General features: G+C 31.2%; 1 protein-coding gene and 1 pseudogene across 1 annotated transcript; one reads left to right on the plus strand and one right to left on the minus strand.

Annotated features, from left to right (window-relative positions):
• Positions 1–6,526: 6,526 nt before the first annotated feature.
• LOC123723189 lies at positions 6,527–7,770 on the plus strand. Its single transcript, XM_045685751.1, has 3 exons — positions 6,527–6,609; positions 6,761–7,020; positions 7,329–7,770. Exons 2-3 carry the CDS (start codon positions 6,768–6,770, stop codon positions 7,682–7,684), a joined length of 609 nt encoding a protein of 202 aa, XP_045541707.1. The 5' UTR covers positions 6,527–6,609; positions 6,761–6,767; the 3' UTR covers positions 7,685–7,770.
• Positions 7,771–8,935: 1,165 nt separating this feature from the next.
• Positions 8,936–10,411, minus strand: LOC123723188 (annotated as a pseudogene).
• Positions 10,412–19,672: the final 9,261 nt, after the last annotated feature.

Below are 19,672 nucleotides of genomic sequence, written 5' to 3' on the forward strand. Positions count from 1 at the left end.
TAAAAATATTAATGTTAAAAAATCCATAATAAAAAAGTAATAAAACTTGTAACACCTATACAACTACAACTGACCGATTCATACATTCAGAGACTTTTTCATTCGTTGCCACAGCGTCGCATTACAAGCCTTTTAAATTCATTAAACCTATTCATATTCCTTGTAACCTAAGGCTGTTCTAAAATTCTTTGTTTTGGAAAATTTAATAACTGAGTTTTTATTCATCTTTGACAAATTATTTGATGCCTTTAATGGGCATAGCTATCAAGAGTCATTAAAACTTTATAAAGCTGCTTAAAAGTGAACTCCATCCACCATAAATTATGGGATGATTGTTTACCCATATTAAGGTCAATGTAATTTGAAACCATGGGAAGAGGAGATGGAACGAAAATAACAAAATTTGTTCAGGTACCATCCATTAAAAACTGGATAAAGAACATATTAGTTTTTAAAGAAATGATAAATTATACAAAAAATAAGTGTTAATGTAACAAGCCTCCTGACTAGAAATTTTAATCAGGATCCGCTTGAAAACTTTTTTTCTTCCATTAGAAGTAATGGAGTTAGGAATGTGTCTCCTACATGTTGGCAATTTGTGTGTGCCTTTAAAACATTATTGGTTAATAATTTTAATTCTGTACATGCAGTTGGTGCCAATTGTGAAAAAGACAGTAATAAGGCTTTACAGTGTCTGAAGAATTTGCTTAGAAAGGGAAATAAAGTTGTTGGGAGTCAAACAACCATAAAAGAAAACCATTGTATTGATCCTTTATTAGAAATACTGAGCAAAGATGACAATAAAAATGACACATTTTTAAATGAAGAATCTAAGCGGTATGTTGGGGGATTTATTGTTAAAAAATGTAAAAAAAAAAATATTTAAAAATTGTTTAAAATGCAACAGTGAAATACGAAAAAAATCTACAATAGATAGTTTAATTTATGAAAGAGACCAGACGAAGAGATCCCTCAACTGCCCTTCAGATAAATTTCACAAATGTCTAACAGAAATTTTTAAAATAACAAATAAAATTTTGTCCTCTGAGCCAGAAAGAAAAAATATTAAAGCTCATATTAAATTAATAATAGGCACCCTATTTCGTGACTTTTCCTTTCTAACATGCTTGACACATAAAGATAAGTTATAAAATTTTGTTGCAATTTAGCTCTAAATATAACATTAAGCAGTTGGTGCACTACTTACTGTAAACAGGATTCTAAATGGCAAAAGCACAAATTTCAACAGAGAGGACAACATTAAACTCCAGGCGGAAAAATATTATAAGACACGTATTCTTAAAAATAAAAAGAAATATTACAACAAATTGCGTTTTCTTTGTCATCGAACCTTTCCAGTCTATATTTTAAGAATAAATTTAATAAGGTTTTATCTTTTCATTGCAAAAATTAAGAGATACTGGTTTAATACCATAATATAATTAATATATTTCTTAAAATTTTTGTGAGCACTGTATCCAGTGTAAATTACTAAAAGTATTTAAAATTAAACATTTTGTCATTTGCTTTTGAGAAAAATTATAAATAACTAATAAACGAGTACAGCGCTACCTATATTTGAATTTTAATCAGCGCCATCTTCTGTTCACATTTGTAGTTATTGGTAATTTATAAAAGTAGAGTTGCACATCTATTTCAAATATAAGGTATAATCTATGACTATTTACCACATCACGCTGTTATACGTGAACAGAGTGAAAGCACAAAATTAAGAGTGGTCTTCGATGCCTCCTGTAAAACCTCATCCGGCAAATCATTTAATGATATACAATTAGTTGGACCAGTAGTGCAAGATGATTTGCTTTCGATTCTTTTATTTACGTTTTCGCCAAAATACTTACGTTGTTACAGGAGACATTGAAAAGATGTACCGCCAAATTCTTGTTGATGAGTCTAAGCGCCATCTTCAGCTTATCCACTGGAGAGATGAGGAAAATCAGTCTTTAAAAACATTACAACTAAACACAGTGACCTATGGGACAGTTTCGGCACCCTTCTTAAGTACCCGATGCTTAGTCAGGGTGCACAATCTTAGTACTAAACGATAAGTGTAAGGATCAATAATTACAAAACTTACGTACTGATGGCGCTGTCGAAAAAGTTAATATGAAGAAACGTTAGATGTCGCTGTAATTAAAAAAGCAAAAGTTAAAGCTATCTTAAATATCTGTGATCAATGTTTAAGTTTTGTCTATGATGTTTTGACTTAACCATAGACCAGACAGAAACAAATATCGAAATAACCGTTGCCACTTGCCAGTTTTGTTCAAACCATACAGTAACTTTGTATACTTGAGATAGAGACATCACTCTAACAGACGCTCATGTAACGACATCTCTTGTTTTGTTTCGGAAACAAATGGCAACCTACATATAAATAGTACCATTTAATGATTACTTTATTTTTCTTTCAATACGAAGTAGATATTGTGATTTGAATGTTGATGTTAAGATAAAACAATTATTTTATATATTATTTATCTATACATCAACATTAAACCAACAGGCCTCTTAATTCTAAAGGAATGGGAACAAAATGAAAAAAATATATCGGGAATAAATGTTACCGGCAAAACTCAATTTCAGGATATACTACTACATACATGAACATATATATATATATATATATATATATATATATATATATATATGGCCTACAATAAACTAGTTTTTTCTAAAATTGGGCTCACAAGTAACATAATTATATTTTATTTGTTATCTTTTTTACATCTTTTTTTACAATATTGATATGCAAGTTTTTGAATAACATCATTCTCATCAAAGTCAGACCTGTTCCCACTTAATATTTTATTTGTATCTTTGCACCAGTTATAAATAAATATGTTTATGGTCAAATTTTCTAACTTTTCCACAATATTAATTTTGTGTGATCTGCATTTAATAAAACTGTAGTCCATAACAACATAACAGCAAATATTGTTTTTATATATTGTCGGATATTTTGCCGAGTACAATCTTTTCTTATTATACTTATGGATTATGGATATGTGAGCAATCTTTTATTTTTAAAATATTCTCTAATTGTTATAGTAGATAAATCATTTTGATTATAAAGGCATTTTTTGCATGTATTACAGCTTTTGATTCTTAATTTTCGCAACACATATCCTGTCACATATTCTAGTTGTGCCCTTATTTTTGGGTTGGCCCATTTTTTGACCCAGTTCTACAAAGATGTGGTCTGGTCTGTTAAAAAACAATTTATTTAATGATTTGAAATTTTGACATGTATCAACTTCACAGTTAGACCCTTTGGAATGGATGCTGCTTATATTATTTATAAGTAACGAAGCGAATGCTGCTTCGAAGCCAGCGCATGTTGGAGATACGTTTCTGCATCCATGGCTTCGAATGCAGCCAAAAAAGTTTTCCAAAGGGTCTTGATTGAAATGTCTCATCCGGAGAGATGTCTAACCATAATTTTTTTTTTTTGACAAAATTTCCACAATGTACTCAGTATTTTCAATTGTTTGAAACCAATTTGTTAATGATGGAACAGAACCTGACTTTGTATGGTTTTCGTTTACAAAGAACAATGGCAGAAAAATAGTTGAAAAAAAAATTAGCGTCTAATAATTTACGTAAATAATTCTATTTTAGTTGAAGCCACAGAAACATTATAATAATATAAAGAATGTATATTGACTAATCGGATTATCACCCATTAAAGTGTTCCCACCATTTAAAGAATGCCGTATTTTTGGAATTATATTTAGTAAAGTGTACGAATTAGAAATTATTATTATGTATGATATTCCAATACTTACTTTCAAATAGATACTTATTATTTATATTAGGTGTATACTTAGTGAAAAAAGATAGTTCTTTGGGCTTCAGGAATTTTTAAATGAATGCAAACCGCACTATGTTGTAAGTATTCGCTTTTATGGTTATGGCAACATTTAAAATGTCACGCACGTCACAAATACTCCGCCTTGTGTCGGTTGAGTTCGTGTGGCGCTCGTAGCAAAGAGTACCAACATGCCGCGTGACAGCTAGTGGTACTCTTATATTTTTCGAAATCAGCCACATAACTACTCGTAACCACCATCTGCCTGATTTATAACGATACAGTTCTGATTTAATATACAAAATAAAATCACGTACTAGATATTTGCTTAAATAACAACCTTCATTGCGAATTTTCTCAAGCTGTCATTATGACGTTACCTTAAAAAACGAAAAATTAAAATCAAAATATCTATTTTTTGCGGCTTCCTCGAGCCGAAATTTTTTCAGATATTTGCTCCGCAACTAATTCTTATCGCTTTAAGATATTTTTCATGCTTAGACGCTATCATTTAGTCTCAACTATTTTGATGTATAGGCGGCTGCCATTGTTCTTTCATTGTTACCAAAACTTTTTTCGCTTGCCTCCAGAACATTCTATGACTTGAATATGGTGTCACTGCACCTAGAGGAGTCTTTCCACTTCTTTTTTTAAAATTATCATAACTCCCATTTAGGGAATCAAACAAGTTATCAAAAAATAAAAGCACTTCAGCAGTCTCTTCACATTCCTTTGGGAGAACTCCTCTGCCTGAAAATAAATATAAGTTTGTCACTTCTCAGTACATATTTTTTTTACACAAAATCATTGCGTCTCACAAGCATTGGTTAAGATTACATATTATATACATCGTGTCGTTACCATCGCGACAATAAATCAACACACGTCTAACGCTACTTGCCTATAATCATAAAAAATATTTTTCAAACAAACTAATAAGTAAAAAAGAAACAAAATTTGTTACATCCTATACAACTCGCGCCACAGGGTCGCAATATAAGCCTCTCCTTGTAACAGTATGTTTTGTCTCTTTTAAATTCATCAAACCCATTCATATGCTTTGTGACCTTTACAAATGAACTTTACGTTACAGTTTTATACGTAAGGCTGTTCTAAAATTGTTTGTTTTGGAAAGTTTAATAACTCGTAAAGTAAATATTGATGTTTAAAGAATGTAAATGTTTAATACAATTTTAAAAAGTTATCATCTAAATGTGTGTTCATTTATTGTCGCGGTGGTAACGACACACTGTATATACTGTGTTGTAAAATTTTTTGATTGATAAAGAATGATAATAAATGTTGTAGTTTTTACCAATGCTAATAGAGTATTCCTACAAGTGGAATTTAACATATAATTGTTTTTTTATCAAGTTATGTAAAAAAATTGTTCCGCTGAGTTGAAAATTCAAATATGAATTCTTCTATTTTGAAGAATTAATATTTGAACTTTGAAATCCTCTTACAAAGCTAGTAACTTTAATAAGGCACTTTAGGCAATGGAATTTTATATACTACATGGGGAGATTTATAATTGGCATACTACCTAATATTTTATGCCTATATATTATTATATTTTTAATTTTATATAAAAGCCTAGGACTAACAGTAAAATGACGCAACTTACTTGCTAAGAATCCCATATGAGTTGCAACAGAATGGCTGAATATCTGTGTTGCACATTTTACTTTCATTTTAAAAATCTTTGTTGGCAAAACATGATTTTCTGTCAAGTTAGGTATTAACCTTAATCCTTTGTAGGCTTCATTTTGATCATACAGTTTGATAATGTGGTCCCATTTTGCAGTTATATTGTGATCATTTATAAAAGCTTTTAAATTCTTGGTAAGCAAGTTGTTCCTAATTCCTTTGATGAGGTGAGGTACATCAAATAAAGGTATTACTTCGTGTCCATCTACCTCAAAGACTTTATTTTTAAATTCTCTATTTTCTTTTAGATATTTTTCACGACTTTGATTAATTAAATAATTAATAGCACTAATGTTGGTGGCACCTTGATCGCAAGTGAGTTTAAGTTTCTGATAATTTCCTTTATCTGCATGGCTAGGTAAATTTTTTGTGTACTTCCTGCACAAAATGTGTAGGAAATGGGCTGTTTATAATTTTTGTAGACACCTCTCACCATAAAAACTTGGCACTTGGCGTGATCTGCTATTTGATTTTTAACAATTTGCCCATTATTAACAAAACCTGTAATATTGTCTTTTCTTCTATTGTAAAAAAAAAACCTGGTTTGAGAGAAACTTCGTCAAACAGCAAGACACATAATTTTTCATGTTTTTTCATTTTTTGCACCTTTTTTTTTAATAGGCATGATGACTAATTTTTAAAATCTATTCTATGATATTCAGAAGTATCTATTAAATCAAAAATACATCATATTTCTGTAGAAAATAAAGGTTTTCATGCAATAAAATGAAATTTAAATTTTAAGTTTCTATTTCGCGCTAAAACGCTGTTCAGTGTCATGGCGTCTATAAATACGTCACGGCTCAGTAAACTTCAGTACGTCAATAGTAAACATTAGATGCTTATGTTAAATCAAGCTATTTTGCATATTAAATATGAATTCAAAAGTGTATAAGTGGTGTGTGGTCCCTCAGTGCAATAATACATCTATAAAAACTCCGAACAAGTTATTTGTTTACGTTCCAAATAACAAAACAATGAGAAATAAATGGTTGACTATTGCACGGCGAGATCCAACAGATTTAAGTCTAAATACTTCAGTTTATTTCTGTGAAGATCATTTTGATGTAAGTTTGTATATATTTTATAAATTCTACAATGATGTGTGACCTTAATTGAGGTCTAAAAGTTCATAAGTTCAATATTTTCTGAGATTACAGTTTATCTCTAGAATAACCAGTAATCTTTATTTCAATGAGTGCTTTATTCATTTTCCAGTTACCAAATGATTATGGACAATTATATGGAATATCATGTAATGGGATTGGTGTCGCAGGTTCGCATGAAACCAGGCTGTATTCCTACAAAATTTGAATGCCAGATAGATAGAAGAAAACGAACAGCTCATACGAAAGAACGACCGTACATTATCAAGAAACAAAGACGGGCACTAATTGAAGAATTTGAAAAAAATTTGGAGAATAAAAGCATTACTAAAAAACATTTAGAACTTGGAGAAGCTTCATCCAGCGGTTCAGGTACCTACTTATCTGTTTATATTTCAATAACAATATTAAAGATTAATTTCATTTACTATTAACCATAATTAATCAATTCAGACAATAACCATTAAAATCATTGTCTGTTATCATACATACCTAATATTTAACTCGCTAAAGCATTTATTATGGAAAAAGTAAATTATAATATATCTAAAATACTTTGTCAACTTTGTTTGATTCATTGTTTGTAAAAAAAAGTGCAGATTGTATTTACCTAGGTTACGAGGTATGTTGTTATCCTGCATTTTATTTGTGTCTAATAATTTCCTATTTTTACTTTTTAGTTTTGCATGACAACATAGAAGAAAATTTAACAGAAAACAGTGCCTTGAGAACTACTGATAAGTCTATTCAAGTATTTATTACTCACAAGTTCAGAAGTAAAGCCATTCAAACAGAAAATAAATTAATAAATCAGATGACATCACCCTTGAAACCTCATACCCGTTCTGTTTCTACATCACCATTTAAAGTTACAAGAGGCAATTTCACATCGCCATGGACATCCACATTACATAAACCTTCAAGGCAAATATATCCCCCTGCAAATCAATCTGATAGTGATACTTCTTTTACACCATCTGTAATGCACAGAGAATCATCACCATCAACAATATATCTTCAAATTGAATCTATATAGACTGCAGTGAGATGATACAAGATGATAAAAAACAGGAGGCATCTAAAATTCTGGAATGTACCTTGCTTAAAATTACAAAAAGCCCGCGTTTTTACATTGGAGTTCCCAAAATCTGTTATGACTTAATTCATTTAATAGAAAAACATACTAATATTCCTGCTAACAATATACTCATCTGTCTAAAGAAAATTAGATTAAATAACCCATTTAGAGAGCTTGCTGATGACTTTACAATGACTCCAAGTCATGCTAGCAAAATATTTTTAAAAAATATACCTTTATTAGCAAGTGTCATGCGTCCTTTCCTTGTTAATTTAAATAAACATTCTATAAAAAGTAATTTACCTATTGCTTTTAGGCATAAATATCACAATGTCAGTTGTATCATAGACTGCTTAGAAATAGAGGTACAAAAGCCTTCAAAGGCCTTGCATCAGTCGCTGACATGGTCAGCATATAAAAAGGCCAATACTATTAAGTATCTTGTATCCTGCACTCCCAACGGTTTAGTTAATTATATTTCACCTGGTTTTGGAGGTCGAATCACAGACACATGTTTAGTGGAATCTTGTAACTTTATAAAGTGCTTGCAATCAGGCATGTGTGTGATGGCTGACAGGGGTTTTAAGCATGTGGAGCAATATTTATGCAGAGAGGGAGTGCAACTAGTAAGACCTCCAAGTGTTACAACAGGGGCAAAACTTTCTAAAGCTGAAGCAAGGGAAACCAAACAAATTGCTAGTTTGAGGATCCATGTAGAGCGAGTGATTCGGCGATTGAGAGAATTTAACATGTTAAGGCCACATGCATGTCTAAATCACAATCTTATCAAAGTACTTGATGATGTTATTACCATTGCCTGTGGTTTAATTAATTTGCAAGATTCTTTGATTAAATAAAACTAGATTAATTTAAAGCACACAGTTTTATTTTAAAATCCCAATAATTAAATTGCACTTTGATATAATATAGGATACACATTGTCTTTCCATGAAGAAATTAGCACTTTGACAAAATCAGATGCATATTGTGCATCAAATTTAACTTGTATTATATTAACCTTTTTATTTTCACTAAAGTTGTAATCAGGTACACAGTAATAGCCATTTTTACAGCCTGTCAAAAGCATTTGCAGCTGCATCTGCGCATAGTATTTTTAGTGGGTTTCCTATTAATAACATAATTGTTATATGTTTTTACACTTGTTGGGCACTTAATTTCGATTATATTGTCATCACAAATCCCATCAGGTGACGCTGCTATAATGGGATAGTTTTTACAAAGCATTAGCCCACATTTTTTATTTATTTTTTCCCAGTATGCTGCTCACTGTTTGCCTCACTTCATTCTCCAACATTCTACCGCGCTTCATGGCCCATGTATCTGGAATTTTCCCTCCCATTATCAATGAAATCAAGGTGCCATCAGTGGTTTTGCACCTACTGAATTCAAAAGCTTGTGAAGCTGTCACTCTGCCATACCTCAATTCATACCAAAGTGAGCTTTTATGTTGTTCTCTAGTTGCTTCCTCCACTTTTATAATATCATCATTAGTTAACACAACTTTTTCAAAAAAGGTGTCAGAGGATTTTTCTTTGTATTTCTGTACCAGTTTATGCATTGATAATCTTTCTAATGTATCAGGAAAATAGTCTGCTTGATACTTAAGTACTTCACAGTCACAAGTTTATGTTTCTTCCCTTCTATAAATTTTGTAAACACACCACTATTTGATGGCAAGCTTGGTTTGCCATTAGATAATTGTTTCGAAGTTATATATTTTAATGTGGTACCAACCCCTGACAGCTTTGATTTTCTCCAGTAGCACTCCACAGATGTACAGGAAGGCTCCTCACTTCGGCGATGGACCCACATGAGAAAAGCTACAGCATGTTTGCAGCCTCCTTGTGAAGCAACACAGCCATGGCATTGCACAGATTTCACTACTTCATCCTCTTCGTCGACTATAAGTGTTACTACGTACAATTTTGCATGGACCTTATGCTCAGGGCAAAGTTTTGCCTTGACGGTGCACAGATTAGCTTCGCGTTTCAGCTGCACATAACTTACAGCGTCATCGCCATAAGATGGCCTTGAGGATCTAAAACAAATAAATTTATATGTAAGGAATATCAAATAACATGGTATAGTTGTTTAAAACTATTTTTTTATAAGATAATAAAAACAATACATTTTATAACCTAAACCTAACACCCATACATACGGCACATATACCTACGTAGGAAGCCATTTTAAACGCTAAAAATAGTGGTTATGTTATGAAGATTTAATGTACTTACATAGATGTTTTGATGCTTCTAAATTCTGCTGAACAGAAGTCTTTGTTTGAAGCTAGGAACTCTCCCATCATCAATGAATCAACTCTAGGCAAATTAGCAGAATTTGCCTTGTTAAATCCTTGTTCCATGGCTGATGTCTGTTGTGGAAATGGTAAACAGGTAAACTACGACTATAAAATGTATTTTAGCGAAAGTTAAAGCGAAAACAATAGTTTTTTTGTTAGAATTGCAGTGATCGCGCGTAAGCTCAAACGAAACAAGATGACGTTACTGAGACGTGACGTAATTCGCTCTGATTGGTGTTTAAGCTATCATGGCTGATTGTTGTATTTTATAGATTTATTTTAACAAATAAATCATAAATCTCATCATTATTCAGAGAATAAATACATTTTTCAAAATCCTTGAATCCTGTTTCATTAGATCAGTTAAATATTTTGGCGATACTTGACTACTGTCATCATGCCTATTGTGCAAATATATTTTTGTTGATACCTGGTTTTAACGAAGCCCGTGATATCATACGGCTCAGTGTTAATGGAGACGGTAATACAAACACTTTCCTCAACCATCTATAAGCTCTAGGGCCTTGCTTGTACAAGGCCAAAGCTATCACTTTTTCGTCCCTTTTGAAACGCCTACCTGTATTTTTTTTCCCTTCTTCTCGGAACTGTAGCATTGTTAATACTGCAGCAGTAGTGGTAAATTTTTTTAAGGCTTTTTGTAAAGTAATATTTTCAGACAATCTTAGCGCTTTTTTAAGTCTTGTCATTGCAGAATCTTTTGCATTTTGTAATTTTTTTATTTTATTTCCCAAAACTGCAAGATGAGAATTGAAATTCTTAACAATTTTTCTTTGGGCATTATCTGTAAAATAGTAAAATAAAACAATTAATTAACTTACAAAAAAGGAAAATACTATTATTTCCAGTAATATTGATATATTGAGCTTTTTGATATCAACTTAGTGATCATAGCCGAGTGAATGTTTATGCAAGTATTGAAAATTAATTTAAGCATTTTATACACACAACAATAAGGAATTATTATGTACAAAAAATTTTTAAACCTTTCACAGTTGCACATGTCTCCATTACACTTGTAGCAGTCTGTGAAGTTGAAGTTGATGGAGCCGGCTGCATTGAATTTGGAGTATTTGACCGATTAGATATATCTTCCAAAGGTTGTCGTGACTGGAAAGCTGAAATTTACATTAGTTAAGTAGTAGTAGCCAGTAGATAAGATCATACTTTATATGTATTATTAATATACAGTGTAAACTACATGTAACATCAATGAAGGGACTGTGCATTTTATGGCGTTATAGAGAGTTGTTAAATGAAGAGTAGAAACATCAGAAAAGTTTATTTCAGACTAGTGTTAGTAGATGTATGTTCATTAAAAACAATCTTATTTAAACACTCTGTTAGTGTCCGAGTTTGACGTTAAATCGAATGACGTTACATGGAGTTAACACTGTATATCATACTTTATATGAGTGATTACCAGAGCTGGGCATTAACTCGTTAATCCGTTAATCGTTAATTAACGAAGTTAACATTTTGCTTAACGGATTAACTTTTAAGTTAACTTCAAAAAGTGTTAACGCTTTTGTTAACTTCCGTTAAAAATAATAAAAGTCCGTTAATCGTTAAATTAGAAACTTGGAGACGTGCTGTCATTTTGTTTAAATTACGCGCCACGCCACGCTCGTAAGTTCAACTATGTTGGGCGACTGTCGGCGACTCGAATGGTGAACGAACGAGTTGATAATTGATATATGTGAAGTTCGCGTGCAACTGTGATACATCAGAGCGTCCGGGAAAGACGTGACCAACAGGACAAAATCAAAAGAAGGTTCGAAATAATATATTTCATAACGAGTCTATGAAAGCACGAGTATGTAATAGCCCACATTCCGAACGCTCTTCGTCCCTGCAATACGCCACTTTTTGAGCAATTGTATTAAGAACACTTTTTTACTCGTGCTTTTCCAAACTCGTGCGTTCTCTTTCCCAACTGTCAAAATAATGTCTGTTATAAAGAAAAAACCAACCACGAAGTTTTTATGATTCATGCAAATATTTCTAAAAAGAAGCTCCTAATTTATTACAATATCAGATTTAATGATTTGATTCAATGAATTAGGTTGGTTTCATTTTATTTCATCTCATTAAATTTCATTTTCATTTCATATCAATAAAAATAATCTACCGAAGACTTCGCTGTTTGGGCATAGTTCCCCTTGCCTACCCAGAATGGGTGAAGAAAACAAAAAAAAACTCTGTTTGTATTCTTTTACGGTTGGCGCCATTTTACAAACATTTTAGTTAGTTGAGTTTATTGTGTTTTTATTATTATATTAAATTGCTTCATTTTTCGCAACTGTATTAAAAATAGTTGTTTAGTACATGGGCGGAACTGTCATTAAAACTTATGCTAACTGTCAACCCTCACTTTCGGCTGCGCCTCGCAAGTCTATGACACGGTAATAATATTACCGTGAGTGAGAGAGATACAGTTATACCCAATTCCTGTGACGTGACAAAGACAGGGATAACTATCTTCTGTCCCTTTCTGCGTACCAGGCTTTGGGGTTTGTTTGGAACAAAGGTTGTCCCCTACAAACAACCTAGGTTGTCCCTAACAAAGTTTGACATTCGTGTTATTTTTCGAAAATTGTGAGTACTTAGTCGCTGTAATTGTGTAAAAATATTTTGATATTTCAGTTTTAGTTAGGTAAAGTTTATAAAACATGGTATACTGCTGTATTGTTGGATGTAAAAGCCGTAGTGAGCGAAAAGAGGAAAACATAACCTTTCACTCGTAAGTACTGTAACTACGCACCTATTCAAATGTATTCATACAAAATAAGGAAGAAAATACAAAATAGTTGTTCTTTACAGTCTTTGTAATAACTAATATGTTAAAATACGTGTAAAATCAGCTAAAATAAAATCGTATTTTTCGAACATTATGCGCCCAAACGCAGATGTCATTTGTGTCAAATAATATACTGTGGATCTGGGAAACAAGTGGCCATATTAAACTTCTTTTCAAATTGGTTGGTTTTTACCCGTAAAAATAATACCACCATCTTGTTGTAAAAATTACCCTGAATTTAGGGGAAATAAAGTATAGTATTTGTAATGTATATAAATGAAACAATTCACATTTTTTATACTATTTTCAACAGATTTCAAAATGAGTAGTTTTTAATTCTGGTATATGCTGTGTTTTTTATTGATACTTTCTTATCCCGTTGATTTTAAAGAGTATATTTTTTAATTTGTCCCATGTAAATTTTATCGAAATCGGTTACTTAATTTCTTAGAAAGTACAATCAAAATAGTTAAATATTAAGTAGTTTTACATATAGTGTTCACTGTAATGATATACAGAATAATTTAAAATTATATGACTTTAATATTGGTATGTTTTTTGTAGCTTTTTAAGAAGACTGAGGGCTTCGTGCATATCGAAGAAAAACAGGACATCGTTTGAATGCTGGTCTAATGGACCTAAGACTGAAGAGATGCCGCGCTTTGTTGAAGCGGTACGCGGGAAAAAAATATCGGGAAATTCTTTTTTTTGGAGTCACTCAAGACATCCTAGATTAAGGCAGCCGCCGATATTGACATGGACCTCGTTCGTGCTGCGATAGACAACTGGCCGCGGAGATTGAAGGCCTGTATTCAAAATCACGGAGGTCATTTTGAATAAACTTTAGTGTCATAAGAATCTATGTTTTGTTAAGTTCATTTTGGTATATAAATGGTCACATAATGAATAAACTTGTTTCAATTATTTTATATTAAACATGTGACAGAATTTATGACCTGACTAAGTATTACTAAAAAATCTGTTTACCTAATCTTAGTCACATAAACAAAAATTACGCATTGTTTTTTATATTTATTACATTATTAATTACAATATAATTGGGAATATATAAATTGGTATATATTAAATTATATCGTAATTATTCATTTTCGGGACAAAACAAATAACTGGTAACCCCAATCCTTTTACTTATATATAGGTATAGTCTATAGTACTCTCTATCTGTCCCTTACGGGTGAACGCGCATGTCATATCTATATAATTCTTCATCTGAGATACAAAATAAGGAAGAAAATACAAAATAGTTGTTTTTTACAGTCTTTGTAATAACTAATATGTTAAAATACGTGTAAAATCAGCTAAAATGAAATCGTATTTTTCGAACATTATGCGCCCAAACGCAGATGTCATTTGTGTCAAATAATATACTGTGGATCTGGGAAACAAGCGGCCATATTAAACTTCTTTTCAAATTGGTTGGTTATTACCCGTAAAAATAATACCACCATCTTGTTGTAAAAATTACCCTGAATTTAGGGGAAATAAAGTATAGTATTTGTAATTTAAAACAGATTTCAAAATGAGTAGTTTTTAATTCTGGTATATGCTGTGTTTTTTATTGATACTTTCTTATCCCGTTGATTTTAAAGAGTATATTTTTTAATTTGTCCCATGTAAATTTTATCGAAATCGGTTACTTAATTTCTTAGAAAGTACAATCAAAATAGTTAAATATTAAGTAGTTTTACAAATAGTGTTCACTGTAATGATATACAGAATAATTTAAAATTATATTACTTTAATATTGGTATGTTTTTTGTAGCTTTTTAAGAAGACTTAGGGCTTCGTGCATATCGAAGAAAAACAGGACATCGTTTGAATGCTCGTCTAATGGACTTAAGACTGAAGAGATGCCGCGCTTTGTTGAAGCGGTACGCGGGAAAAAAATATCGGGAAATTCTTTTTTTGGAGTCACTCAAGACATCCTAGATTAAGGCAGCCGCCGATATTGACATGGACCTCGTTCGTGCTGCGATAGACAACTGGCCGCGCAGATTGAAGGCTTGTATTCAAAATCACGGAGGTCATTTTGAATAAACTTTAGTGTCATAAGAATCTATGTTTTGTTAAGTTCATTTTGGTATATAAATGGTCACATAATGAATAAACTTGTTTCAATTATTTTATATTAAACATGTGACAGAATTTATGACCTGACTAAGTATTACTAAAAAATCTGTTTACCTAATCTTAGTCACATAAACAAAAATTACGCATTGTTTTTTATATTTATTACATTTATTAATTACAATATAATTGGGAATATATAAATTGGTATATATTAAATTATATCGTAATTATTCATTTTCGGGACAAAACAAATAACTGGTAACCCCAATCCTTTTACTTATATATAGGTATAGTCTATAGTACTCTCTAGCTGTCCCTTACGGGTGAACGCGAGTGTCATATCTATATAATTCTTCATCTGAGGCGCCTCGGCTCGGGTAGACATTTGTCGGAACACTTTGCAATGACAGGCTTTCCGCACTCGTAATGAAATATACTATAATGCATTCATACTTGTCTCCAATACTAATGTCTTATAGAATTAAGATTAATATTTTTTTTAAAAATAAAAAAAAAATCATAATTAAAATAATCAAATTAATATTTTAAACAAGTGTCGCCACCATAAGTGTTAAAGTAGTATGTATAATTTTGGTATGGTTAACTGTTAACGATTAACTTTAACTTGCGTTAAATTTTTGAGAATTTAACGCTTTAACGATTAACGAAGTTAAATTTTTAATTAACGAATTAACGATTAACGAAGTTAACTTTTCGATTAACTGTGCCCACCTGTGGTGATTACATACAATCCTCTAAAAAAACTTATCTATCAGGTTGTATTTACTAAAACTTAAAAACAATAGATTTTTTTTAATTTTATTATATGCATTACCTTGCAAATAAAGGGTGGGTACTGCAGCTGGACTGAGCCTATTGCTCCGTGTTTCATATTGCGGCTCAAAGTGATGATGGCAAATTCTTCTGCACCTAAAAACAGTCTGTTCATCTAACAATAAAATGTCACCACCTGCTGACTGCTTTTGCCCATACTAAAAATCTGTCCAAGTTTTCAGGATCAGGATTCGGAAATAAATGCAAAATATTTCCCTCTCCACCTGTAATAAAGAATACATCGTTTAGTAGTTTTTGAGTGAAAGCGAGACAGACAGAGATACTTTCGCATTTATAGTATTAGTATGGAAGTATGGATAGTACATAACCAACTAAGTAAGAACTATATTAAACGTAATAACAACAGTTTTTCTTCCAGGTGTAGCACCATCGGTTTGGTTTGTTATATTTGTCTATCAGTGGTAAAATACATAAATACATAAAAAAGATCTTATAAAAGATTATTTCATTGAAGATTACTTTGAAATAATAAACAGAATTAATGTCATGGGGTTATATCAATTAACAATAAATAATTGCAAGTTAAAATATCAACATTTTATAGTATAAAAATTACCAAAATAACTTACGTGACTTATTGCAGTTCGGGACACAGCATCTTTTGGCAGCAGACATGGTAAAATTCTGATATTTTTTGCACAAAACAGGAGTCCAAATGAAATTGCAAGGGTCTTTCGGAATAAACGAAGCTGTCGGTTTCCAAAGTTTTGTCGTGTCCAAAGTGATAAGCAGAATAGTCAAAGTCAGGGAAACTAGCCGGGTCGTCGTTAAAAATCCACGTAAAATTTTTTGCACACGCATTTACTCCAAGAGAAAAACGAAACAAAACAGTTTTTTGGTAAGCAGACATTAAATACGTCATAAACAAATTACAAACCATGGACAAAATAAAGTAGAAGACCAAAAATATATAAATTTTCCATGAAAATTATATTTTTTTTTGTTTCTAAAATTATTTTGCATTTAAAAATAATTTTTATGCATCTGCTTAGTATTGTTTAAAATAATTAAATAATTTTATTTTATTAAACATAAATGAATTTGGCAAAGCGCCATCTCACGATGTGTTACGGTTACATTAACCGACCAAATATAATAGTTACGTAAAATAGATCTTAATCAATATGCTTCAATACGTACTAAAATTGGTCGGGTTGTAACTGCTTACTTTTGTACTAAGTTATAACACCATGGTTTTTATCATAGAAAAAATACTAATATATGGTACAGATATGTCACTCCTTGTATATTTTTAAGAGGCAAAATATGCAAGTTTTGTCTACTGTCCTAGAGATGGCATTACTTAAATGGCTGAAAATTGCATACCATCAACCAGATGGCGCTAGAACCTATGTATTTATCATTGGTTATACATACATTTCCTACAATTTAAAATATTTATCATTTAGCAATAAAAACAGTCTAATTGAATGTTCTGGTAATAACACATAATAGTAAATGAAACAAGTTAAATAAAAATCATTTTTGTTTATTTTTACTTTTTTTTAAATAACGAGTATAAGCCTGTAACTTCACTTCGTCTCTTTGATCAAAATTAACAATTTTTCCCTGTAAAATTCGATTTACTCCCTTACACCAACTGTGGACAATAACATTAATTGCTATGTTGGCGATATATTCTATTAGCAAAGATCTATGTGCTTTACAAGATATAATGTCGAAATTAATATCAATATTAATAAAATTTATTATCTTTTCTTTTAAATTTTTGTCCTCTGGCAAATCTCGTAAGCATAAAATTATTATGTCATATATTTTTTTCGTTAAATCCACAAATCCGTCTTTTGCATAAATAAGGGACTTTTTTGTATAGTCCCTATAGTATGTGTATGATGCAGGGTCCCTATCGTTATTAAAGAACGTTTTTTTACACGATAGGCAAGATTTAAATATATTTTTTTGACATTTCTTAATTATGTACCCTGCAACATACCGTTTCGACTCTTTATGTAAAATATCCAGATCATCGCCGGGAGGAAGATGTGATAAATTTTCGACAAAAGTATCAATATTAAAAGCAACATTTTTTTTATCTTGATTACCATATTTTACATTACTATGCAATAGATAAGCCAACGAGTTAAAGCATTTACTATCATCTGCCTCACAGTTAGCGTTTATAGAATGAGGATTCACCAAGAGTGTTTTGTACACATTTAATAAATTGCGCACAGGTGGGGTTCGTATTTCGGACGCCATTACTTCTGATACAACAAAAGAAATTTTCGAGGGGGTCCTGATTAAAGTTTCTCATCAACAAATTACTTATGTTGTTTTCTTTTTTTAAAAACTCCCACAATTCCAAAAAAGTCTCTATGTTTGACACCCAATTGTAAATAGATGGCACCTTTTCAAACTTTACAGTACAAGTGCCATCTTTTTTCACAAATTTATTTTCAAATTTAATTGATTTTAAGATGGGTAGAACTTCCGCCCAAAACTGTTGGTGAGGGGAATTGTTTTTAAGACACCCTAATAATTCTTTTGATGTACCAGAATAAGTATGTCCATTAAAAGAATCAAATAACTTATCAAATAGCAACAAAAATTTAGCCGTATCTTGACACTCCGCTGGCAATATATTGTGTCCCAAAATGAGAAAACTCAATTATTACCTTATTTTTGACTTTAATGATATTTTATTAAGCATAAAACATGCCTTATTAAATATTAAAAAAATGTCTATTATGGTGGGGATATTTATTTATTTTCTCGTCTTGTTGGGTTTATAAATAAAAATAAACATATAGAAATATATTACATATATAAAATGAATATATAAATAAAAATAAACATATAATATGTATCATAATTGTATTTTTCAGTGTAATTGAAAAATGTATATTTGTGTATATATAAGTGTACAAAATTTATTGCATGTATAAATACTTTTTTTGGCAATCTGTGGACTATGTTCAACAACTCAAACAGGCTGAAATGATGATGAAGATATGAAAATATTTTAAAATTATGCACTATTTAAAATAATATTTAATAACTGAACATACTTGCAAGAAATCCTAATGCAGAAGACACCCTTTGGCTAAATACCTGCGCAGCATATTTCACTTTCATTTTTGGTATTTTATTTTCAAAAACGTGATATTCAGTTAACTTATTTACAAATCTTATCTCGTGTTCACCAACATCCTTTTCAAATAACATTTTTATGTGGTCCCATTTCGCTACTTTTTCTTGGATATCTGAAAACCTTGCATTTTTTCTTAAAAGATTATTTCTTACACCTTTCAAAAGATGTGGCGTGTCATATAAAGGAAATATCTTATGCTCATCGACCTCAAAACCATGAGACTTATATTCCACAGCCTGTCTTAAATATTTTTTCATTGTGTCGTCCTTCAGGCTCTTTATTGCACCCACATTTGTTTGTGACTGGTCACAGACAGTTGCTACGACTTTTAATCCCGAATCGTGGATTTTTCTTATAAATAATTTTATCAGATGTTTTTAAGTCATCCTTTTTTGTGCAACTTTTGGTAAAAGTGAAGCAGACGGGTTGTTTAAATTTCCCTTTAATGCTTTTTACCATGAATACTAATGCATGGTCGGCAATCAATTTACTGCTTTTAAAACCAAGGTCTTCAAAGCCAATGATTCTTCCATTGTTAAAGTGAAGTCCCACATCTAAGGCCACTTCATCAAATATGAGAGTACATAATCTTTTTTCTAAAGGCAATCTTCTCACTGCTTTTTTTAAATGAGCAAAGATATGTTCGTTTATTCCAGGCTCCAAAGGAATGTGGCTCAATAGTTTTTGGAGGCTTCTTTTTGAAGGTAACACAAACATTTTATTCAAAAGATTATATGCCTTTGCACT

This window comes from Papilio machaon, chromosome W (assembly GCF_912999745.1).
Source record: "Papilio machaon chromosome W, ilPapMach1.1, whole genome shotgun sequence".
Lineage (NCBI taxonomy): Eukaryota > Metazoa > Arthropoda > Insecta > Lepidoptera > Papilionidae > Papilio > Papilio machaon.

Coding starts and splice junctions, on each gene's coding strand:
- LOC123723189 (XM_045685751.1), top strand. CDS start 6,768: ATGATTATGGACAATTATATGGAATATCATGTAATGGGATTGGTGTCG. Junction 7,021..7,328: donor AGCTTCATCCAGCGGTTCAG/GTACCTACTTAT, acceptor TTTACTTTTTAG/TTTTGCATGACAACATAGAA.